General features: G+C 39.9%; 1 protein-coding gene across 5 annotated transcripts in view; it reads right to left on the bottom strand.

Moving 5' to 3' along the window:
- inpp4aa (inositol polyphosphate-4-phosphatase type I Aa) overlaps nt 1-25549 on the bottom strand; it is a 52260-nt gene extending 26711 nt beyond the window's left edge. For all 5 annotated transcript variants that reach the window (XM_052148587.1, XM_052148589.1, XM_052148590.1 and 2 more), the window contains exons 1-3: nt 25413-25549; nt 1665-1880; nt 806-850 (exon numbers count right to left, since the gene is read on the bottom strand). In XM_052148587.1, coding sequence (XP_052004547.1) covers nt 806-850; nt 1665-1764 — 145 coding nt within the window. In that variant the 5' untranslated portion in view covers nt 1765-1880; nt 25413-25549. The remainder of the gene's footprint in view (nt 1-805; nt 851-1664; nt 1881-25412) is intronic.
- Between the last annotated feature and the right edge of the window lie 806 nt (nt 25550-26355).

Here is a 26355-nt window from a genome sequence, read left to right as displayed (position 1 = left end):
GTGCTCCCTTCAATTGAATCTCCCTCTGCGCTACTGTAGCACTGCCCCAATCACAAAAGTACATACAAACCCTCTGAAACCAGTGTACACCATTCTTCTACCCCATCACACCTGTACTCTATCTCACATTCTCCCTCCTGCATCTACACCCATATCCATTCATACACATTGTAACCGGAGGCATTTGAGTTATCCTGGGCAAAAGATTTATTTTAACAGGCCCAAACCTGTCTGGCACCTGAATTTAAGTTGTTTACTTTTATTCTGGGGCCGCCACCATTACAGATTGGTGCCCAAACAGGGACCTGGACACTTGAACACTGAACATTTGAAAAATAAAAAAAAACAACTACTATGAATTCAACTTGAACACACAAATGTATTGTTTACTTGAAACCACAAACATTTGAAGTATATTGGACACTTGAGAAGCTTAATCCGGACATTAAATTTGTTTTTATTGTTAACTCAAAACCTTTGTGATTTCATTATTGATTTGACTTGTGAATTGAGAACATTGAAAAAACTATTCTGAATTTGCTGCGTGACTTGTGTAACCTGTTAATTTAACTGGAACCAAGAAACCAGTTAATTTGGATTTTAAAAAAAACATGTTGGATTGAACTTGAACTAAAACCATACTTTGTTCTGTGAAAAAAAACAAAAAAAAAACTGGGGACTGTTGCCAAAACGTGTTAAAATTATTTTTAATTTTATGTGTTTTTCTTGATGTGTCAAAGACTGACACATCAAATATTCATTGAATGTGAACCCCAAGGGTATATTCCAAGTTTTATTTACTCACCCAGACTGAACTCAAGCACTGGCTCATCAGGATCCTGACTGTTTCCTAAAAAACATGTGAAGCACAGCACAGTTATTCCGTAAATACTGAAGATATGTATTATTTTGTTAGCAAATGTTTGTAGTGTGAGAGCAAACAACTATTAAATATTAAGACACATTTTAAAAGTACCAAATTTCTTGCTATATCTTAATGAAAATATTCTGCATTAAATCGTGTTTAGGCAACATTCAGAGCTAAGGTATGGCTTTAAATACAGAATGAAAGGAAAATAATTTTTTTGAATTACAATTCAAATTCAACACAGTCACACAACTGAGGAATTTCAGTATGTCAAACAAAGGCTGCTTGTAAAAAAAAAAAAAAAAAAAAAAAAAAAAAATTCATAATTATACCTATTTATTCCCTGATACCTGTATGTAACAGAGTTCACATATTTCTTAACTGAAATACTGCAGCATGCTACAAGAGTTGAAATTCTCCTCCTCCCCAGCACCAGTTGTCTAAATCTGCTTCACAGGGATTGTATATCTAATTGAACAGCAGCAGCATGTCCTACATACTTGACGCAGCATGTCTTTTTGTATGTCTAATTGTGCAACAGCAGCAGCCACATGTTTTACATGCGAAACACAGCATGTTTGTTTATGTTTTAGCAGTAGCGACTAGTGAGTCTACATACTTGCTCTGCAGCAGCATAAGCAAATGTAGTCTACCACAACCAAACCAACCAACTTATCATAACCATTATAACACCTTAAATTATTCAAAGAGTTGTAATTAGTGAACTATTGTAACAACTTGTTGTACAGGCAACGTAACATAATAAGATCACCACCCTAACGTAATAATTACTCACCTGCTAGCGCCAACCCCATTATCTCAGAAGACAGATCAAACGTGTTGGCTCGGTACACGGACCATGGTCTATGGCGTGCACTGCGCTCTCTTCCCGCCATCTTAGCTCAAAGTTACGTCAGTGACCAATTTTGGTATCTCTTTCGATCCTACCATGCGCTGTTGGTAAAAATCGCAGTAATCCAGGTTTCAGCAAGGAGTGTTCTGAATCTGAAAGCTAAGAAAGAAAGGGGACAGAAAGGATGAGTCAACATTTGCGTCAACAACTGCCAAGAGACTAGAGAACCTACAGACCCTGAGGTGGTTATCCTGAGACAGCCAAAATTAGACTGTACTTGATCTCAAACTGCTGTTCATGGCATGCCTGTGCATTATTTATCTGGTTTCATTTAGAGGCATTTATAATTGAAAAGAAAGACAGAACTACAATCAGAGTCAGTTATATCTTGTTTATGACTGGATAATTCATGACAAAAAGGAAATGTTTTAAAAACAGGATGCGTTTGGCCACCCTCCTCCGGAAGGTGGTAACTTTGGGCCATTACTTATATAGACATACACTGGTAGCCCTTTTGGAATAATGTACATGTTTTGCTCTTATTGAAAGAAATTGGTACTTTTATTCATCAAAGTGGCATTCAACTGATCACAATGTATAGTCAGGACATAAAAAAAAACATGAAAAATGACTATTACAATTTGAATTATTTTTCAGAACTTCTTAAACTATTTCAAAGAGTTCTCATAAAAAATCCTCTATATGCAGCATTTGTGCAGCTCCATTTGCAATCCTTGGGATTCTAGCTTCTCACGCACCTTACAGTCTAGCTGTTCCCACAAAAGCTCAATGGGGATAAGATCTATAACACTCTTTTCCAATTATCTATTGTCCAATGTCTGTGTTTCTTTGCCCACTCTAACCTTTTATTTTTGTTTTCCTGTTTCAAAAGTGGCTTTTTCTTTGCAATTCTTCCCATAAGGCTGCACCTCTTAGTCTTCTCTTTACTGTTGTACATCAAACTAGGGTTGAGCGGGCAGAATTCAATGACGCTGTCAGCTGAGGAAATCTTGGCATCTATTTCTCAAACTAGAGACTCTGATGCACTTATCCTCTTGTTTAGTTGTACATCTGGACTTCCACATATTTTCTGTCTTTGTTAGAGCCAGTTGTCCTTTGTCTTTGAAGACTGTAGTGTACACCTTTATGAAATCTTCAGTTTTTTGGCAATTTAATGCATTGTTTAGCCTTCCTTCCTCAAAACAATGATTGACTGATGAGTTTCTAGAGAAAGCGTTTTTTTTTTGCCATTTTTTATCTAATATTGACCGTAAGACATGCCAGTCAATTCTATACTGTGGCAACTAAAAAACAAACACAAAGACAATGTTAAGCTTCGTCTAATAAACCAAATGGTTTTCAACTGTGTTAGATATAATGGCAAGTGATTTTCTAGTACCAAATTAGCAATTTAGCATGATTACTCAAGGATAAGGTGTTGGAGTGATGGCTGTTGTAAATGGAGCCTGTCTAGATTTGATAAAAAATGACAGTAGTGATGGTGCTGTTTATCTACCTCAGTAAAGTCCTGACAATACATTGTGATCAGTTGAATCCCACTTTGGTGAATTAAAGTACCAAACTTCTAAAACAGCAAAATCTGTACATTATTCCAAACTTTTGCTCACCAGTGTAGCTTCATTAAGATCTCAATTAAGGTCACGGGTAAAACCTGTGGTTAAGAAGTAGGTGTATGGCAGTGGGTGCTTTTGACATTCATCAGCACAGTTTTTTAATTGTTTTTCTATGTAAATATGTGCTAGGCCGACATCTTTAACCATTGTGCTGCACCTCATTGTTTTTTCAGGAGCTCGCGCAGGAGCTGCATGTTTTTTTACATGGTGTCTCAGTTTTAGTCAACTTTTAAAAAAAAGTGTCTTGAGACACTGCCGTTCTGTTCTATATGTTGCGCTGCGTCTAGATTTTTCTAGACGTTTGGTCTGAACAGCTCCTAAAGATACAACATAAAATAAATTGACAAAAAAGAAGGATTACATACACCACCAAGACCTTTACCAAAGCAGAGGAGGCATCAGGCTGGGATGATAGCATGTGCACTCAACACGGAGGGTCTTTGGACCCACTTCCTGTTTCCTTTCATTCTCAGGAAATTAACACAGTCATAATTTGCATGCCGCAATTCTCCGTTTTGCATGCTGCAATTCTCTGTTTTGCATGCTGCAATTCTCCGTTTTGCATGCTGCAATTCTCCGTTTTGCATGCTGGTTCTTTGTGATCCTTATTAGCACACAGTGTACATCACCCAGAAATCTATTTGATGTGTGTTTACATCTAGTAGATGTATTCCCCCCCCCATTATTTTATTTGCTTAACTGGAATATTTCTATATGACATTTGCTCTCAGATATCAATTAGACATTCAGTAGATGTCTTTGAGATGTTTATGGTTTAGACTGTATGAAAACTGATCTTTTTAAGATGTCTATCAGATGTTAATTAGAATGTGTTGCTTTCCAGATTAAAAGCTCCTAAACAGACATCTCGGAGATGCACATGTGCAATTTGGAACGGTCCGTTGAAGATACAGCAAACTACCATTCTGGCACACTTTACTGTGACTGAAAATCATAATTTCACCACTGCGAACCAGGCACTGAACTGGTACTTTAAAATGCACTTGTCTGCAGAGTACATCTATGCTTGGTTATAAAAATCTTCTACATCATTGAATCAACATTCCATGAATTACTGATGCCATAATCGCTAAGAACTATACACAAACGTCTTTTTTATAATGATGCTGACTTGGAGGTGTTTTCGTGCTTAAGAAATAACAATGTCTCTAAATATGCATTTTGCAATGCTAGGCTATATCGCATATAGGACATGTTTAAACAGGATTGCGACTGGTTAGTGTATAAGATGCAGGTTTTGGCCTGAAATACCATGCACAGAAGTGGCACAACTGTTTAGTAAATAGGCCCAACAGTGTTTTGCTTAGACATAATTTCACATCACTTCTTATGAAAAGCAATTTTGAGAAATTGTGCACTACATTAAAAATGTTTGAGGTCTGCATTTAGCTGAAAAAACAAACAAAAACAAAACAAAATATAGCTGCGAGCAGCGATGGCGGGCCCAAGCCGGTGGCACCGCCACCCCCGTGCCTTTAGGGTCGCTATGCACGATGGGCAATAACGTAACCTCGCTTTGACCGTCGAGAAGACGTGTGCTGTAGAGCTCGCATCAGCGTGGGCTCTGCAAAAGTTCGCATGGAGGGCACATATCAACCACAAAGTATGCGTGAGCACCCTTCCGATACCTAAAATGAAAAATGAGACACCCTACGGTCTCATGGAGTTAATGGACACACGAAATAAGTACACAAGACTGAAAATTCATATGAAGTGTGCCATTTGAGACAGGGACAGTGCCTAGGACCGTGAACCACAATAGTCACATCTATGAGGTAATTCAAATGTAGATTAATTTTTGATGTCATAGGTCAATATCTTTTGCAGCACTTAAACGTGTTAATCCAGAAGGCCAGTATTTATCCGGAGGTCTCTGTTCAGGTTTATTAATGTAATTATAATTTACGCACTGCTGAAGTTTCATCGAGATCAGTTAATGTATGCAGAAGTTATAACACACTTCCTTGCTTTTAAGCTGCCTTTATGTGCTTTTTGGAGCTTCAAAGTTCATTTGCAATGTGTTCCACATTCAAACCAAAATATCTGACTTTCTGTTGGTCTGTTTGTTCACTTGAGACATAAGAGGGTGATTTAAAAGCATTTTGAAAGTGACACACTCCCTTCTGCCAGTTGGTGGCGCTATAACTTTGTCTCACAATAGTCACATCCATGTGACACACTGCTGAAGTTTCATCGAGATCAGTTAATGTATGCAGAAGTTATAACACACTTCCTTGCTTTTATGCTGCCTTTATGTGCTTTTTGGAGCTTCAAAGTTCATTTGCAATGTGTTCCACATTCAAACCAAAATATCTGATTTTCTGTTGGTCTGTTTGTTCACTTGAGACATAAGAGGGTGATTTCAAAGCATTTTGAAAGTGACACACTTCCTTCTGCCAGTTGGTGGCGCTATAACTTTGACTCACAGTAGTCACATCCATGCGACCGGCCTCTTCCCGCAAACACACTGCTGAAGATTCATCGAGATCAGTTAATGTATGCAGAAGTTATAACACACTCCCTTCTTTTATGTTACTTTTGATGTGCTTTTTGAGCTTCAAAGTTAATTTGAAATGTGTTCCACATTCAAACCAAAATATCTGACTTTCTGTTGGTCTGAGCTAATGACTGTAAATTAGAAAGTTGTTCGGCCCGACGAGATCTAGAAGTGTTCCGAGTTTCATATTATTACATGCAAGCATGTTTGATATATGGACAAGTGTTTGAATCCCATTCCAGGTGTCGCTGTCGAGCCCCCTGCCACGCCCGGGTACCAGATTCAGCCCGGCCCTGATGGCCGCGGGTTCTGACCTGTGTGCAAAGTTTCAAGAGTTTTCGAGCATGTTAAGGGCCCCAAAAGTCCCAGAAGCCTTGAAAAACAATCAAACAATCAAAAAGCAAATGTAAACCCAACAGAGAACCCCCCCTCCCCTCCCCACACACACACACACACACAAAAAAAAAATTGGCAGGCCCATTCTGTCTGTCAGACAGAGAGACACTGAGAGAAAAAACACAGAAAGGGAGGAGGAGGGGTCACTCAGAAAGAGAAAAATTTTAAGAAATCCACATTCAAACCACAATATCTGACTTTCTGTTGGTCGGAGCTAATGACTGTAAATTAGAAAGTTGTTCGGCTCGACGAGAACAATATACACGCCGAGTTTTGTAACTGTAGATAGAACTAACTAAGTTATAACACACTTCATGTGTCCATTTTTAGTCATAAATCAATTTCCTCGCCACGGCCAAACCGTTCGAGATATCAAAAATCCGTCCGGAATGTAGCATCCTCAATGTCTTGACTTCATGCCAACCGAGTTTGGTGGCGATTGGATTCATTCTCTAGGAGGAATATATATAATTCCAGAGCACGTGTTTCCAAACAACCCATAATAGCCGACTTCCTGTTGGGCTGGCGTAAAACTTAGAGCACGAAAGTTGTTCGGCCCGACGAGACCTACAAGTGTACCGAGTTTCATATCATTACATGCAAGCATGTTTGATATATGGACAAGTGTTCGAATCCCATTCCAGGGGCGCTGTCGAGCCCCCTGCCACGCTCGGGTACCATCTTCGGTCCGACCCTGATGGCCGCGGGTTCCGACCCGTGTGCAAAGTTTCAAGAGTTTTCGAGCACGTTAAGGGCCCCAAAACCTTGAAAAACAAAAATAAAAGCATTTTCACTCCTCAGCAAAATCAGCACCCTCCCCCAGACACAGAGAGACGTAGGGTCAGTGAGAGAGGAGAGAAAATTCTCCAAAACATCCACATTCAAACCACGATATCTGACTTTCTGTTGGTCTGAGCTAATGACTGTAAATTAGAAAGTTGTCCGGCTCGATGAGAACAATATAATTCCTGAGTTTTGTGACTGTGTGTCAAAGTGTAAAGCAACCCCCCCACTTTTGTCAAAAGGTGGCGCTACTGAGCCCCTGCACCACGTCCGTTTCTGAAACTTTGCACATGTGTACTGGCTAATAAATGTGATGAGTCTGTCGAGGTTCATGCAATTTCAAGTATGCTAAGAGTCTCAAAAGCATCAAAAAGAATATTCGAGTTTGAAGCGTTGCCGCGGCGACAGTATCGAAGATATCAATAATCCTTTCACATGTCTACATCTGCCGTGTGTTTACATTATACACCTAAAGTTTTAAGTAAATCGGGTAAAAATAAGTGGGTGATTTCAAAGCATTTTAAAAGTGACACACTTCCTTCTGCCAGTTGGTGGCGCTATAACTTTGACTGACAATAGTCACATCCATGCGATCGGCTTCTTCCAGCGATCACGCTGCTGCGGTTTCATGGAGATCAATTAATGTATGCAGAAGTTATAACACACTTCCTGTTTCTCTTTTCGCGCCATCATTTCGTTTCCTCGCCACGGCCAAACCGTTAGAGATATCAAAAATCTGCCGGCAATTTTTCATGCTCAATGTCTTGACATCATGCTGACCGAGTTTGGTGGCGATTGGTGGAATTCTCTGGGAGGAGTATTCCAAATTCCATTGCGTGTGTTTTTCAAACAACCCTAAATAGACGGTTTCCTGTTGGTCTGGGGTAAAAAGTAAAAGTATGAAGGATATATGAAACGATGAGATCTATACGTGCATCGAGTTTCATATTATTACATGCAAGCGTGTTTGAGTTATAGACCAAGTTTTCGGACCCTGTTCCAGGGGGCGCTGTCGAGCCCCCCTGCCACGCCCGGGTACCAGCTTCAGCCCGGCCCTGACAGCCGCGGGTTCTGACCCGTGTGCAAAGTTTCAAGAGTTTTTGAGCACGTTAAGAGCCCCAAAAGTGCCCCAATAGTCGTAAAAAAAATAATAATAATAAATATAGCTGCGAGCAGCGATGGCGGGCCCAAGCCGGTGGCACCGCCACCCCCGTGCCTTTAGGGTCGCTGTGCACGATGGGCAATAACGTAACCTCGCTTTGACCGTCGAGAAGACGTGTGCTGTAGAGCTCGCATTAGCGTGGGCTCTGCAAAAGTTCGCATGGAGGGCACATATCAACCACAAAGTATGCGTGAGCACCCTTCCGATACCTAAAATGAAAAATGAGACACCCTACGGTCTCATGGAGTTAATGGACACACGAAATAAGTACACAAGACTGAAAATTCCTATGAAGTGTGCCATTTGAGACAGGGACAGTGCCTAGGACCGTGAACCACAATAGTCATCACATCTATGAGGTAATTCAAATGTAGAATAATTTTTGATGTCATAGGTCAATATCTTTTGCAGCACTTAAACGTGTTAATCCAGAAGGCCAGTATTTATCCGGAGGTCTCTGTTCAGGTTTATTAATGTAATTATAATTTACGCACTGCTGAAGTTTCATCGAGATCAGTTAATGTATGCAGAAGTTATAACACACTTCCTTGCTTTTATGCTGCCTTTATGTGCTTTTTGGAGCTTCAAAGTTCATTTGCAATGTGTTCCACATTCAAACCAAAATATCTGACTTTCTGTTGGTCTGTTTGTTCACTTGAGACATAAGAGGGTGATTTAAAAGCATTTTGAAAGTGACACACTCCCTTCTGCCAGTTGGTGGCGCTATAAGTTTGTCTCACAATAGTCACATCCATGTGACACACTGCTGAAGTTTCATCGAGATCAGTTAATGTATGCAGAAGTTATAACACACTTCCTTGCTTTTAAGCTGCCTTTATGTGCTTTTTGGAGCTTCAAAGTTCATTTGCAATGTGTTCCACATTCAAACCAAAATATCTGATTTTCTGTTGGTCTGTTTGTTCACTTGAGACATAAGAGGGTGATTTCAAAGCGTTTTGAAAGTGACACACTTCCTTCTGCCAGTTGGTGGCGCTATAACTTTGACTCACAGTAGTCACATCCATGCGACCGGCCTCTTCCCGCAAACACACTGCTGAAGTTTCATCGAGATCAGTTAATGTATGCAGAAGTTATAACACACTCTCTTCTTTTATGTTACTTTTTATGTGCTTTTTGGAGCTTCAAAGTTAATTTGAAATGTGTTCCACATTCAAACCAAAATATCTGATTTTCTGTTGGTCTGTTTGTTCACTTGAGACATACGAGGGTGATTTCAAAGCATTTTGAAAGTGACACACTTCCTTCTGCCAGTTGGTGGCGCTATATCTTTGACTCGCAGTAGTCACATCCATGCGACCGGCCTCTTCCCGCAAACACACTGCTGAAGTTTCATCGAGATCAGTTAATGTATGCAGAAGTTATAACACACTCCCTTCTTTTATGTTACTTTTGATGTGCTTTTTGGAGCTTCAAAGTTAATTTGAAATGTGTTCCACATTCAAACCAAAATATCTGACTTTCTGTTGGTCGGAGCTAATGACTGTAAATTAGAAAGTTGTTCGGCTCGACGAGAACAATATACACGCCGAGTTTTGTAACTGTAGATAGAACTAACTAAGTTATAACACACTTCATGTGTCCTTTTTTAGTCATAAATCAATTTCCTCGCCACGGCCAAACCGTTCGAGATATCAAAAATCCGTCCGGAATGTAGCATCCTCAATGTCTTGACTTCATGCCGACCGAGTTTGGTGGCGATTGGATTCATTCTCTAGGCGGAAAATATATAATTCCAGAGCACGTGTTTCCAAACAACCCATAATAGCCGACTTCCTGTTGGGCTGGCATAAAACTTAGAGCACGAAAGTTGTTCGGCCCGACGAGACCTACAAGTGTACCGAGTTTCATATCATTACATGCAAGCATGTTTGATATATGGACAAGTGTTCGAATCCCATTCCAGGGGCGCTGTCGAGCCCCCTGCCACGCTCGGGTACCATCTTCGGTCCGACCCTGATGGCCGCGGGTTCCGACCCGTGTGCAAAGTTTCAAGAGTTTTCGAGCACGTTAAGGGCCCCAAAACCTTGAAAAACAAAAATAAAAGCATTTTCACTCCTCAGCAAAATCAGCACCCTCCCCCAGACACAGAGAGACGTAGGGTCAGTGAGAGAGGAGAGAAAATTCTCCAAAACATCCACATTCAAACCACAATATCTGACTTTCTGTTGGTCTGAGCTAATGACTGTAAATTAGAAAGTTGTCCGGCTCGATGAGAACAATATAATTCCTGAGTTTTGTGACTGTGGGTCAAAGTGTAAAGCAACCCCCACTTTTGTCAAAAGGTGGCGCTACTGAGCCCCTGCACCACGCCCGTTTCTGAAACTTTGCACATGTGTACTGGCTAATAAATGTGATGTGTCTGTCGAGTTTCATGCAATTTCAAGTATGCTAAGAGTCTCAAAAGCATCAAAAAAGAATATTTGAGTTTGAAGCGTTGCCGCGGCGACAGTATCGAAGATATCAATAATCCTTTCACATGTCTACATCTGCCGTGTGTTTACATTATACACCTAAAGTTTTAAGTAAATCGGGTAAAAATAAGTGGGTGATTTCAAAGCATTTTAAAAGTGACACACTTCCTTCTGCCAGTTGGTGGCGCTATAACTTTGACTGACAATAGTCACATCCATGCGATCGGCTTCTTCCAGCGATCACGCTGCTGCGGTTTCATGGAGATCAATTAATGTATGCAGAAGTTATAACACACTTCCTGTTTCTCTTTTCACGCCATCATTTCGTTTCCTCGCCACGGCCAAACCGTTAGAGATATCAAAAATCTGCCGGCAATTTTTCATGCTCAATGTGTTGACATCATGCTGACCGAGTTTGGTGGCGATTGGTGGAATTCTCTGGGAGGAGTATTCCAAATTCCATTGCGTGCGTTTTCAAACAACCCTAAATAGACGGTTTCCTGTTGGTCTGGGGTAAAAAGTAAAAGTATGAAGGATATATGAAACGATGAGATCTATACGTGCACCGAAGTTTCATATTAGTACATGCAAGCGTGTTTGAGTTATAGACCAAGTTTTCGGACCCTGTTCCAGGGGGCGCTGTCGAGCCCCCCTGCCACGCCCGGGTACCAGCTTCAGCCCGGCCCTGACAGCCGCGGGTTCTGACCCGTGTGCAAAGTTTCAAGAGTTTTTGAGCACGTTAAGAGCCCCAAAAGTGCCCCAATAGTCGTAAAAAAAAAATAATAATAATAATAAATATAGCTGCAAGCAGTGATGGCGGGCCCAAGCCGGTGGCACCGCCACCCCCGTGCCTTTAGGGTCGCTGCTGGCACCGCTACCCCCGTGCCTTCAGGGTCGCTGTGCACGATGGGCAATAACGTAACCTCGCTTTGACCGTCGAGAAGACGTGTGCTGTAGAGCTCGCATCAGCGTGGGCTCTGCAAAAGTGCGCATGGAGGGCACATATCAACCACAAAGTATGCGTGAGCACCCTTCCGATACCTAAAATGAAAAATGAGACACCCGGTCTCATGGAGTTAATGGACACACGAAATAAGTACACAAGACTGAAAATTCATATGAAGTGTGCCATTTGGGACAGGGCCTATGACCGTGAACCACAATAGTCACATCTATGAGGTAATTCAAATGTAGAATAATTTTTGATGTCATAGGTCAATATCTTTTGCAGCACTTAAACGTGTTAATCCAGAAGGCCAGTATTTATCCGGAGGTCTCTGAACAGGTTTATTAATGTAATTATAATTTACGCACTGCTGAAGTTTCATCGAGATCAGTTAATGTATGCAGAAGTTATAACACACTTCCTTGCTTTTATGCTGCCTTTATGTGCTTTTTGGAGCTTCAAAGTTCATTTGCAATGTGTTCCACATTCAAACCAAAATATCTGACTTTCTGTTGGTCTGTTTGTTCACTTGAGACATAAGAAGGTGATTTCAAAGCTTTTTGAAAGTGACACACTTCCTTCTGCCAGTTGGTGGCGCTATAACTTTGACTCACAATAGTCACATCCATGTGACACACTGCTGAAGTTTCATCGAGATCAGTTAATGTATGCAGAAGTTATAACACACTTCCTTGCTTTAATGCTACCTTTATGTGCTTTTGGAGCTTCAAAGTTCATTTGCTATGTGTTCCACATTCAAACCAAAATATCTGACTGTCTGTTGGTCGGAGCTAATGACTGTAAATTAGAAAGTTGTTCGACTCGATGAGAACAATATACACGCCGAGTTTTGTAACTATAGATAGAACTAAGTTATAACACACTTTGTGTCCTTTTTAGTCATAAATTCTTTTCCTCGCCACGGCCAAAACGTTCGAGATATCAAACATCCGTCCGCAATGTAGCATCCTCAATGTCTTGACTTCATGCTGACCGAGTTTGGTGGCGATTGGATTAATTCTCTATGAGGAATATATATAAATCCAGAGCATGTGTTTCCAAACAACCCATAATAGCCGACTTCCTGTTGGGCTGGCGTAAAACTTAGAGCACGAAAGTTGTTCAGCCCGATGAGATCTAGAAGTGTACCGAGTTTCATATTATTACATGCAAGCATGTTTGATATATGGACAAGTGTTCGAATCCCATTCCAGGTGTCGCTGTCGAGCCCCCCTGCCACAACCGGGTACCAGCTTCAGCCCGGCCCTGATGGCCGCGGGTTCTGACCCTTGTGCAAAGTTTCAAGAGTTTTCGAGCATGTTAAGGGCCCCAAAAGTCCCAGAAACCTTGAAAAACAATCAAACAATCAAAAAGCAAATCTCACCCAACAGAGAACCCCCCCCCCCTCCCCCCTCCCCCCCCCCACACACACACAAAAAATTTGGCAGGGCCATTCTGTCTGTCAGAGAGACACAGAGAGAAAAAACACTGAACGGGAGGGGTCACTCAGAGAGAGAAAAATTGAAAGAAATCCACATTCAAACCACAATATCTGACTTTCTGTTGGTCGGAGCTAATGACTGTAAATTAGAAAGTTGTTCGGCTTGATGAGAACAATATACATGCCGAGTTTTGTAACTGTAGATAGAACTAACTAAGTTATAACACACTTCATGTGTCCATTTTTAGTCCTAAATCGATTTCCTCGCCACGGCCAAACCGTTCGAGATATCAAAAATCCGTCCGGAATGTAGCATCCTTAATGTCTTGATTTCATGCCGACCGAGTTTGGTGGCGATTGGATTCATTCTCTAGGAGGAATATATATAATTCCAGAGCATGTGTTTCCAAACAACCCATAATAGCCGACTTCCTGTTGGGCTGGCGTAAAACTTAGAGCACGAAAGTTGTTCGGCCCGATGAGATCTACAAGTGTACCGAGTTTCATATCATTACATGCAAGCATGTTTGATATATGGACAAGTGTTCGAATCCCATTCCAGGGGCGCTGTCGAGCCCCCTGCCACGCCCGGTACCATCTTCGGTCCGACCCTGATGGCCGCGGGTTCCGACCCGTGTGCAAAGTTTCAAGAGTTTTCGAGCACGTTAAGGGCCCCAAAACCTTGAAAAACAAAAATAAAAGCATTTTCACTCTTCAGCAAAATCAGCACCCTCCCCACAGACACAGAGAGACGTAGGGTCAGTGAGAGAGGGAGAGAAAATTCTCCAAAAACATCCACATTCAAACCAAAATAGCTGACTTTCTGTTGGTCTGAGCTAATGACTGTAAATTAGAAAGTTGTCTGGCTCGATGAGAACAACATAATTACTGAGTTTTGTGACTGTGGGTCAAAGTGTAAAGCAACCCCCCCACTTTTGTCAAAAGGTGGCGCTACTGAGCCCCTGCACCACGCCTGTTTCTGAAACTTTGCACATGTCTACTGGCTAATAAATGTGATGTGTCTGTTGAGTTTCATGCAATTTCAAGTATGCTAAGAGTCTTGAAGCGTTGCCACGACAACAGTTTTTAAGATATCAATAATCCTTTCACACGTCTACATCTGCCGTGTGTTTACATTATACACATAAAGTTTTAAGTAAATCGAGTAAAAATAAGAGGGTGATTTCAAAGCATTTTGAAAGTGACACACTTCCTTCTGCCAGTTGGTGGCGCTATAACTTTGACTCACAATAGTCACATCCATGCGATCGGCCTCTTACAGCAAACACACTGCTGAAGTTTCATCGAGATCAATTAATGTATGCAGAAGTTATAACACACTTCCTGTTTCTCTTTTCGTGCCATCATTTCGTTTCCTCGCCATGGCCAAACCGTTCGAGATATCAAAAATCCGCTGACCAATTTTTCATCCTCAATGTCTTGACTTCATGCTGACCGAGTTTCAGTGGCGATTGGTGGAATTCTCTAGCAGGAGTATTTCACATTCCATTGTATGCGTTTTCAAAAAACCCTAAATAGACGATTTCCAGTTGGCCTGAGGTAAAAAGTAAAAGTATGAAGGATATATGAAATGATGAGCTCTATATGTGTACCAAGTTTCATATTATTACATGCAAGCGTGTTTGATTTATGGACCAAGTTTTCGGACCCCGTTCCAGGGGGCGCTGTCGAGCCCCCCTGCCACACCCGGGTACCAGCTTCAGCCCGGCCCTAATGGCCGCGGGTTCTGACCCGTGTGCAAAGTTTCAAGAGTTTTTGAGCATGTTAAGAGCCCCAAAAGTGCCCCAATAGTCGTAAAAAAAATATTATTATTATTATTATTATTATTAATAATAATCCTAACGAAAACAATAGGGCCTTGCCTTTTCAAGGCTTGGGCCCTAATAATCCTAACGAAAACAATAGGGTCCTACGCACTTTGTGCTTGGGCCCTAATAATAATAATCCTAACGAAAACAATAGGGTCCTACGCACTTTGTGCTTGGGCCCTAATAATAATAATCCTAACGAAAACAATAGGGTCCTACGCACTTTGTGCTTGGGCCCTAATTAAGGGACATTATAAAAATTCAAGGACCGAGGTCTTCTTCACTTATTTATGCACAAACTCAATGGACATGAAATCAAACTAGGTGAAATAAAAACAACATCAATGAATCCAGACACAGCAACATGATAACAACAGAAGTTGGCATGTTGTTTCCAAGAGTTCCAGTATCCTCGGACCAGCCACGTTATGCCGACTTACGAACAAGTGCCATCTTCTGTCTTCATCAGACATTTTTGTATCAGCTCCGGTGTGTTTACCTTTCATTTTGGTGTGGAAGAACTTTGCGTAGGCAGCGTGGGTCTGCGTTCATATCCGACGTTGAAACCAGGAAGTAATCACGTCCGCATAATCAGTGATAATCGCAATTCGGAGGTTGCATTTTTCCCTTTAACATTATTTCTCCACTGATAGTTAAAGGTTTGAGGATTCAGTTGATAAAATATGCATTCCTCTTCCCTGTATTAGACTGTAAAGCTGAAAACAACTCACTTAACAACTCGCTTTTGGCCCCCCTCCATGGACATTATACAAGGAAAATGGAGCTTAAACGTACACATATGTACATTTACCACTTTAACCACTGGGGGCAGTGTTTCGAATTTCATTAATCATATGAGATTGTATCTAAAGAAAAGTCAACCTACTCTTTCTAATTTCACTGTGAGATCTGTCTGGACACAGAGGAATGTGACATGGTGAATGAGAATGCAAATACGCTACATGCCCATCTCATGTGTTGTTTTTATTTTTAGCTGTAGAGTATGCAAAGCAGCAGGTAGTGGGTTGAAATCTGGGGCTGGGCAATATAATAGCATTCTGAGATGATATTCTTCTCACCACAACTGTACAGAGCAGTTATCTGAGTTACAATATACTTTGTCAGTGTGAACCAGTCTGCCCATTCTCTGTCGGCCTCTCTCATCAACAAGGCGTTTCCATCCGCAGAACTGCTGCTCACTGATTTTTTTGTTTTTGACACCATTCTGAGATAATTCTAGAGACTGTTGTGTGTGAAAATCCCAGGAATCAGCAGTTACAGAAATACTCAAACCAGCCCGTCTGGCACCATCAATCATCCATGCAATTATCTAATCAGACAATCATATGGCAGCAGTGCAGAGCATAAAATCACACAAAACTCAAGAGCTTCAGATAATGTTCACATCAACAATCAGAATGGAGAACAAATGTGATTTCAATGATTTGGAACGTGGCATGATTGTTGGTCCAGTGAGCGGCAGTTCTGTGGATGGAAACGCCTTGTTAATGAGAGGTCAACAGAGAATGGCCAGACTGGTTCAAACTGACAAAGTCTACAGATAAGATAAGATTTGTTTAAGATTATATTTATATATTTCTGTCCAATTTACTTCACCCTTACCTATTTTAGAGCTCAATGACCCATACCTGGGGCTTTTATTCTGATACAGCAAGTGCTGACATGTTTAATTCACCTTCACCAGGAGCTTTTATTATATTAATATATATGTCAAACTCTCATTTACTACTTATACTGTTCTGCATTTGTAGATTTGAGTAATAACTTTATAGCGGTTACTGATATTTGGAATTGCGCAAATGCTTGAACCGGCAGTATTTCACAATTCATGTGAAATACGCTAAAAGACAAGTACATGAGCACTGCGTGTGAACAGATCACCGGGTCACCAGTTCATTCTGAAGTGCACACAGATCATGTTTTGCAGCCTTTGGCAGTCTATTAATCACATATGATCATATCGCCATTTTGATGTTGTTTTGATTAATTATACAGCCCTGAAGGATCCGGAAATTAGTCTACTGATGCACTCTATGAAACTTAAAAGGCCAATTTTAAATCATTGCGATATTCACAATATTGTTACATTTTATATAGTCAGCGATTTTCTTTTGATTTTATCGTGAATATTCTATGTATCGCCCAGTCCTAGGCTGAAGGGGTGGATGTCGGCTTACTCTGACTCGGCCCTTCATCATGCACAACCAAAAACCCACCAGCCAGCCATCTGCCTGTTATAGTCAACCTAAAAGGCCCGAAACATATTATAATGAGCAACACATTTATCATAATGCGTTCACATAAATCAAAAATAGAAGTAATTTCTCGCCTGCAGATAAAGACCATCGTTAACTGTGCCTGTAGGTGTTTGATATTTACCACATTCATAGGCATTGACATTTCACTCATATTAACCACCAGTCACAGAATTGTTTCACAAGCCTCATTTCGATTTCATGCATGTTTAGGTTGCATTTTAAATGCAATTATGCTATAAAAGCAACTTGTCTTCATGCAACTTCCACCCATTCTGTACAAACATTGCATTGTCAGAACAATAAAGCTGGAGGTGGTGAGATGTTTACTGATGTTATATTATATCGTGTAACATTGTTAATTTATGTTATGGTGCCTCTGATTCCAAGGAATCTTGCTACAGTGTAGTCAATTGTCTGAAGCCATGTTCACACTAAACATTTTCATTTGAAAACGCATTAATAGGTCTTCATCACACTTCCGCATTCGCTTCACATAGTAGCGTAAAACAACTTCCGCTGCAGTCTGTTTATATGGCAGTGCCCACAGCGTGGAATTATTATGGCCTATTTTATGTACAATTCCATCTCAAATACCTAGTCTAAACAGACCTACCTTATCTTACAATCATTACTCTGGGATAATGTCATGTAGTTTTATTACTTTAAACAGGATGCATATGAACAGAGTACAAGTAAAAAAAAATATTAGGAGGAATACAAGAATATAATACAAACCAGAGTACATTTACACATTAACAAGACAGGGGTATACAGTAAGTTACAAAAAAACCAACAACCTTATATTCCGAGTAAAGATTATACAGAGTATTTGCGATGATAATGATCACATTGCTTTCATGTACTTACTTTATATAAATCTCCATTTTGTAAATTTCAAAAATAAAAGAAACGTTTTCATCCCAGAGTCCGATTACAGAAATTAACTGGTTTAATCATTGTAAACGTGGAGTCCTCATGGTCTGAGTGTGATGATTTGGGGAAGCGACCGAATGCAATGTAAATAAAACAGAGATGAAACTGTCCGAGTGTCTACAACTGTATTATATTCACAAACAGGAGATTAGTTTGCTGCAATAGTGAAAACAACAACATTAAAACACTTAAAAGCTGTCTCTTCGGACTTGAGTTGAGCACAATAATCCTCTGGGGGCAAGCTAAACAGCGTGCAGTTTCTCGTGAAATGTGAAATCTTTGCACTTATAAATCGCCCCACTCAGATACTATTACACATTAAAGTGATTTGCTCCAAATAAATGATTAAACGGCTGATGTTTACTGCCAAGTGCATCCAAGTTGGCTTATTTTATTTAGAAAAACTGCAATCGTCAATAGACAGATCGATGGGCAGATGTTTGTAACGCTACTATTTGGAGCCTGATGTGACAGCACACAGACTGTGGTACAGGACTATTTAGTTATGCTTTGGCCTTCCATCCACACTGAGACAGAGGCCTTGTTCAGAATAAATCAGATTTTTTGCATATCCAGATAAGTTTAGATAGTCTGGACAGCAAAAAAAAACACATGAAATCACATTTTTCAGAATCTGATTCAAACCACATCGGGAGATGGTTTAAAATGCGATTGAAATCTGATTTTGTCAGATGCGTCTCAGTCCGGATGCTCTGGTTGCTCAATTCGGATTTCAAATGGTCTTTTGCCTCACTCTTAATGCGACACACAAGGATGACATCCAAAATCAGTGACTGCAGCACGGAACATCACAATATTTACCAGTCTCCTCCGTTGCTGAGTCTTGTGCGATGGAGGAGATCTGCACTGCGACTGGACAGGGCGCTTATTTGAGAGCGAGATGATGCACCTCCATTTTTTCCGCATCTGTTTTGAAAGCATCGTCACGTGGTTACGCCTACGTTGTTACCAAAGCAACCCATGCAGATAGGTTGGTTATGTCTGAACTAGCAAATCAAAGAGTTTTGTCCAGCGAAAATTCGCTTTTCAAAAAAACGCTCTACCAAGTGGATAAATTTGAAAACGCTATCTGTAGTTTGGACAGGGAAAATGGAGATATTCGAAAATGATAACGTATTTGTTGTCATTTGATGCAGTCATGTGACCCATTCAACCCAAACAATGAAGATGGCAGGCCATGTCCAAGCAGCATCGTTGTTCCTGCTATCCACTATGATAGCCTTGTAAAAGATTTATGGTACATTGAACAACCTTCATCAAAGTAATTTTAGCAAGTCATTCCACAGTCAGCCATCTCTGGAACACTCTCTGAAGGCTATTTCCAGTCATGACAGTGCAGCTCCTATCTACTTGAATGGGGAAAGACTGAAATCTCAAAAATGGTTGGTCAAGATTATGGCCAAAGAACATATTTCAAATCAGCAATAAAATTAGACAACACTGGAATCATAAATTGTGCTTCTTTACCTCATGTTACGCTAAAAAACGCAATTTTCCTGGCTTGTATAACTAATGTGCATGCACATTCTCGAGTTGATTGACAGGCATTGTCTATATCTAAACAGTGACTGGCTCATTTACTTGTAAGGCAGGAATTCTTTCTCAGGCATGAAACCTGGTCAGGGGTAAAAAAAAAAAAAAAAAAAAAAAGAATTGAGAAGGATACGTCAGCAAAAAATCCAATCCAATCAACTTTATTTATATAGCACATTTTAAAAAACAACAAGGTTACCAAAGTGCTGCACAAAGAATAAATAAAAAATATAATAGCACATAATACACATAAAATATGGGGCCATTTTAATGTGTGGAAGCAAGTCATTCCACAAAACACACAGCGTAAGAGAGGTCTGTTTTTTCTATTTTTCGCCTGAACCAGACTCTCAAGGCCCCGTTTTCTCTGTTTAGCAGCATGTCTCAGCATTGCCCTCTTCTCCTCTTCAGCTGTATGTTTTTTGAGATCCTGAGCACTACTGGATCCTTTGCAGCCACAGTCTCTTTTCAAGCAGACACAGCTGCTGCTGGCGTTTGTTAGTGGTTCCTGCTGAACGGATGTTCTTGCACAGTGTGCGATCCACCTCCCCATATTTGACATAATCTCGTCTGAAAAACTCGACTGCTGTCGTCTCCCTGGATTGGAGGGTGTAATTGATGGTCTGAATGGCTATTGAATGTTACACATTATGGGTAAATATACTTTCTTATGGCGTTTGCCTAGTACTATAATAGCGCAAATAAAAATCAGGAGCGTGTACGTATCCGCTGGCATAAAACCATCCTCGCGAGGGAGCATTTCTGCTCCGGGCGCGAACAGAACATTATCTGGAGCGCATTTCTGACCTGCTTGCATGCGGCTGTGACGAGTGCTTTTTCAGACATATTATGAGGGGAAAATAGCATTGTCCTATGTTTTTGCATTAGGAGTGATGATTGGTTAACCAGAGCCTTAAGTTGCGAAGTTTATGGTAACTATGAAGATATAGCAGGTAAATGCTGGCCACGATCTCATCGGATCTGCACAAATCACGTAGGTGACCCATTTTGGTTTAAAAACGTGGTGAGGAGTTTTCATGCCTACTTTCTACATCTGTCAAGTCTCTGCCATCACATTGCATTCCTTCAAAGGCGACGGGAAGTTTACACGGAATTGCTATCCGGTTGCAGAACAAAGGGACAATTGTGTTTTAGACAGTACGTGGAAATGATGCAGGGCTACACTTCTTACAATGTGTTTCAATGTGGACGAGCAACTTTTTGAAAACGTTTGAAAATGTATCCAGATTAATGTGGATGTAGTCTCACAAAGCAAAACACAAACACATTCAACAGACATAACCAGACTTTTTAGCTTATAATTTGAAGAGAACAGATTTATGAAGGCTTAACTTTTACAAACTGAACAGCTCTATTCAATCTACTTATCCAACTATATCGCATTACTATAATTTTTTTTTAACTAATTAAGAGCTCCAATGTTTTGAAATAAACATTTCAGAGAACACAATGTCTGTGTACTATCTGCAACTTATGAATCAAGAATTGTTTTTATGATCTGAATACTAACATGTAGTGTGAGGATGGTTCACGATGGGTGACGGACCACAACAATCTCTTTGAGCTCAACGCACGGTCCCTAACACTCCCACTTTCATAGTGTCATTCAAAACTGTCAAATATGATATACTCCGCCTCTCACAACCACTTCCTGTCCTTTAGCTTATTCAGGAAGTGTAAGTGACATTCTCTTCATCTGAGCATTCTGGGACTGTACTAACACTTTATTTTGTCACACATTGTACATTCTGCATATATACAGTAAAATTATCTTGATTTTGCATATCCCAGCTAAGTTGGGGTCAGAGCGCCGTGTCAGCCATGATACGGCGCCCCTGGAGCAGATAGTGTCAAGTGCCTTGCTCAAGAGCAGTGTAAACATGAAACAGACCTGTATATTCAGGTCTAAGTATCAATATTTCTGGTGGTATTTCTGGTACATCTGTAAACTTCCATATCAGGAAAAAGTATTTCTATGGTATGCCAAAAACAAAACAGGACATCCTTAAATCTCCAAAAATGCATTACATTCAAGCAATGACTTAAAAGAGAAGTAAACTCTGATTGTGCATGTTACAAAAATCAAAGAGTCTTTGCTATTTAGCCTAAGCTCTGTTTTGATTGGATTCATATCAAATGGTAATTAAAGCAGTCACATTCATAGAGCAGCCATCTCCTTTAGTAATGAATCACTGTCTGGGTGAAAACAGGATTATCCATCACATACTCCTTTCATCTCTAACCCTTCAATCAGTTAGTGTGGCTGAGTGAAACTGTGCTCCATTTAAAGAACAGCCAATCTCACTTTTTAAAATGTGTGCCATCTCTGTCTGTGAACACTTGGTGTATTAGACTAACTCATATTATTTAATACCCAGCTGAATGGTGTGAAAAAAATCATAACAAGTAAAGAAGGGCAGACAGAGTTTGACTTGCACATAAGACATTACAGAGATGAACATACGTCATATATGGTTTCATAAATTAATTGGGAGAATAACAGATATTCACAGAGTTAAAACCTTATCGTTGACAGCTATTATCACACCAATAGAAAATCCATGAACTTCAGGTTCATGGACAATTGTGACAATAAACATACAAAAAACAAGGGGATTATTTGTGTGGCAAACCAATGCCGCTTTACATATTTTCCACAGTACAAAATTAGATGTCTTTGTGAAAGCCGGTGAGCTCCTCTTTCAGTAAGAGGTTTTTGAATAGAGATACAGAAGTGGGGCAATAAATGACTAAATGTAATGTTTATACAGTATCAAGCCAAATGTTCTGATAGAAAATGCAAAGCTCAATGCTCTATCATTGGTTTTCACTGTAGTTTCCTTGATCAACACATTTTGCCATGTCACATTGCAGTAATTATCTCGTCATGGTCACTTCTCAGGTTTAAGCATAATTTTCCATCGTTTACATTTTTACATACCTTTTTCCATTAAACTGCACTTTGCTACTGTCATTGTTTGTAATTCCTAGGTTGCACATAGGGCTGGGCGATATTGCAAAAAATATTATCATGATATTCTTTTTCATATCATTCAATATCGATATTTATCACGATAATGAATCACATTTGCACAATTTTTTGAATTTCCAAAAAAAAGAAGAGAAAACAAAATCCTAAATAGTCTTTACAAAACTGCGTTGGGGCCCAGACACAGCCAATGCAGTGGTGTCTGAGGGATCTTCTATGAAAATATAACAATATTTTATAGTTTATCAATTGAGTGCAGTTGTATATGAATTTTATAAGATGATTGTTAATTTTGAATCAAAATGTCAGTATATATATATATATATATATATATTTTTTTTTACATTAAAATAACTACAGAGATAAACTTTTGAAAATGTAAAAGTCTGAATGGACCATTTTTCTATTTTCATTAAAGTGAGAAAGACTAGGCTAGTAATCTAGGCAAAACTAGTAATTGTTTTGTCTTTCATCCTTGTCAGAGAGGAAGCGGGTGCGGACCGGGACAGGGCATCAGTGAAGCGTGTTTCAGTGCTAGAGAAAAATATTCAAGAATACAGCACAGAAAGATCAGATATGATGTAACCGGCACTGTTGTTTTGTCGCGCTGCTCACTCGAGACGATGAGAGGGCGTAACCATCGTTATGATGTTTTGCAGTCAAGGTGGAATCAATCTGGGATCCGGAACGCGGTGACCTGCGTAGCGGGGGCAATAGCAACTTCATACAGTCCAAGGCTGCGTTTCCACTGATGCGGAAGAAATCCACACAAAGCCAATCCCTACGCACCATTGGAAACATACGATAAGGATGCCAAACTGCTAGTGTTTTAGCAACACGCTTGTCTAGATGTAGAACACAGGCTAAATGTCAAAAGTTACTCAAAAGCTCATCATCGATATAGATCGCAAATAAATATTGATATTGTTTTATCGCCCAGGCCTAGTTGCACAATATAATGGTAGACAACATATTATTGGCTGATATTATTATCGCACAGATAGTGGAATTTACACTGATATTTTTGCAGATAATTTGCTTATGCCAAATAATTTCTGACTGTTTGCGACTTCTATCCAGTCTACATACACAAACAGTGCGAATGACCAGGAATGGACCATGTAATGTTGTTTTGTGGCTTGTTTTTATTGGGATCATCTGCTGTAATGCCATTTTCATATACTGTATATGTTTAATGAAGTTATAAGTGACCATTTACATGCACTAGATACCTCCCTGAGGAAAAGACCAGCTCAGATCTGTATGAGTTTCCATACTGGTCCTGACTGGTCATTGCTGATCTTGTGCTGGTCTGACAAGTAGACCAGTATAACAATGTGTTCCACGTGTAAAGAAAATTCTGGTCAACATTCGTGATCTTCCTGGTGAAGTTAGTTTACAACATAGTCTTACTGGATAAAAGGCCTTGAAGGGACACAAGCACACCCACTTCCAGAATACAACATATTCTGTAAACCAGCAATGTTTGTATATTCAGCAGGGTTGTGATGAGGACTGAGAAGTTAATCTGCAATATTTGTGTATTAGAAACCCAGATCCTTAAAGGAGTAGTTCACACAAAAATGAAAATTCTCACATTTTCTCACCATCATCCCAACCCAGATGTGACTTTCTTTCTTTGCTAAACACAAATTGGATTGCTTTTATGTTGAATATATGTGCTTTTAGGAGCTTCAAAGTTCTGGCTACCATTCACTTGCATTGTATGGACCAACAGAGCTGAAATATTCTTCATTTGTGTTCAGCAGATGAAAGAAAGTCATACACATCTGAGATGGCATGACTGTGAATAAATTATGAGATAATTTTCATTTTTGGGTGAACTATCCCTTCAACGAAGGCTTCCCACACAAAAACCATGAAACACAAAGCTTACCAATTTCCCTGGCCTCCTATCTTTAAGTGCTCAATATATATGGATGTGATTGAATATTCACAGACAGTTTATGCTGAGCTGATTTTTACACCCAGGTTTCTGTGATGTGTTAATTAGAAAAGCATGCAACTTTGTCTTCGGCATCTTCCATCAGTCAATTGTGTCATAAATCCAGGTACTAGTTAGACTATTAAAAGAACAGTCAACTTATATGTAACAATAAGAAGATCTATTATCATTTAAAGTCAACCAGTGTCTTACTGTTTAAGGAACAACTGACAGAAAATATTGAGGAAGAAGACTTGAGGCAAGGAGGCCCTGGTTTTTCAAATACAATGTGACAACACTTGCAACTTTTCACTATGCTGATTATGAGGTAATTTTGACAACACAAGTGATGAGTCATGCCATCGAATCCATTAGCACGTCGAACATTACAAAATTACAATTAAAGTTGCTGCATTAAGTGAGAAGAAATGACTTGGGCCTTATACTATATGCTTATGATGAGCACAGTGCATAAAATCAACACATCATTTCTCAATTCTCATCAAGAGCATCTGGTAAACGCGGAGTTGACTAAAAAGCTCAGATTATATTTGGACATACGCTTTACTGTGTTTGTGCATCCGTGACGGAATATAAAGCGTGATGAAGACTGCGTCTTAGAGTGACCGTTTAACATTTAAAAATAAACCGCTATTTCTTCTGATGAAAACTCGTGCACAATGTCTAGCACCATGTCACAACTGGACTTCATTAGACTGAAAAGTGAATATTGCTTTCTTCCAAGCGATTATCTGTGCAGGCTATTAATAAACAACCGAAATGAAAATATTACTAGCCATTTTAGTAAAGCAGTGAGGAGATCACTTACGTTTCAGTTACCGAAATGCTCCATGTTTAAGGGTAATATGAAGATCAGTGTTTTCATACACAGCAATCTCCGCAATTATTCCACTTGCTCCGCATTTTGGACTGGAGTCTGGACTCGCCCTGTTCTAACGTCACAACACATGACGTCAGGCTTCTTTTTCCAGAGCCCCGCCTCCTCTTCTTCAGAAACAGATAGCGCGAGGGGAAAACATTGTAGGATGGATGTTTTGATGGGGAAAAAAGGGAGGTTGAATTTTTTTATTTGACAGCCTGTAACAAAGTATATTGCATGAAAATGTTAGCAAAATTGTATGTGTATTGTATTGAAGGCGCCGTGACTTGCAGTTGCTATCAGAAGACCTTCACCACCATCTAGTGGTTACACATAAAAGCATCTCTCCTAGATAGTGTACTGCTGTCTGGATGAACTTGATTTTCCGTTTTTAGAAATGTTTTATATTTGTTGCTGTTCCAGTCTGCAGCAGATTTACTCCCTGTTGCAACTAACATTAACAACATATTGTGGGCTACCTGAACAATATAGCATGCATGAGGAGCTGTGACTGGTTTATTTGAAACGAACACACATGTAGCCTACTGTTTACTGTAAATAATACAGTGCGTGTGAAACTGTAGTGTCAATTATTCAGAAGTGTTTGTTATTAATATATGTATATGTGTGTTATATCTAGCATACTAAGAATATAAACTGTTTTCAGACTAATAACACAAGACGATGAGAAACTATTGCTATATAAAGAGCAAATAGACTATACACGAAAAAGGTGGGACATCGGGCCACACCTGCCCCATCAGACGCCAGGTAGCCACAGATTAACGAAAACGAATAATCACGGCGTTTCGTCTGGGCTATATGGTTTTAGGTTACTTGTACCATACTTTTAATACAAATAAAATAAAAAATAAAATAGATTTAGAGATCG

The sequence above is a fragment of the Xyrauchen texanus genome, chromosome 18 (assembly GCF_025860055.1).
Source record: "Xyrauchen texanus isolate HMW12.3.18 chromosome 18, RBS_HiC_50CHRs, whole genome shotgun sequence".
Classification (NCBI taxonomy): domain Eukaryota; kingdom Metazoa; phylum Chordata; class Actinopteri; order Cypriniformes; family Catostomidae; genus Xyrauchen; species Xyrauchen texanus.
This window is presented reverse-complemented; position numbering and strand designations above follow the sequence as displayed.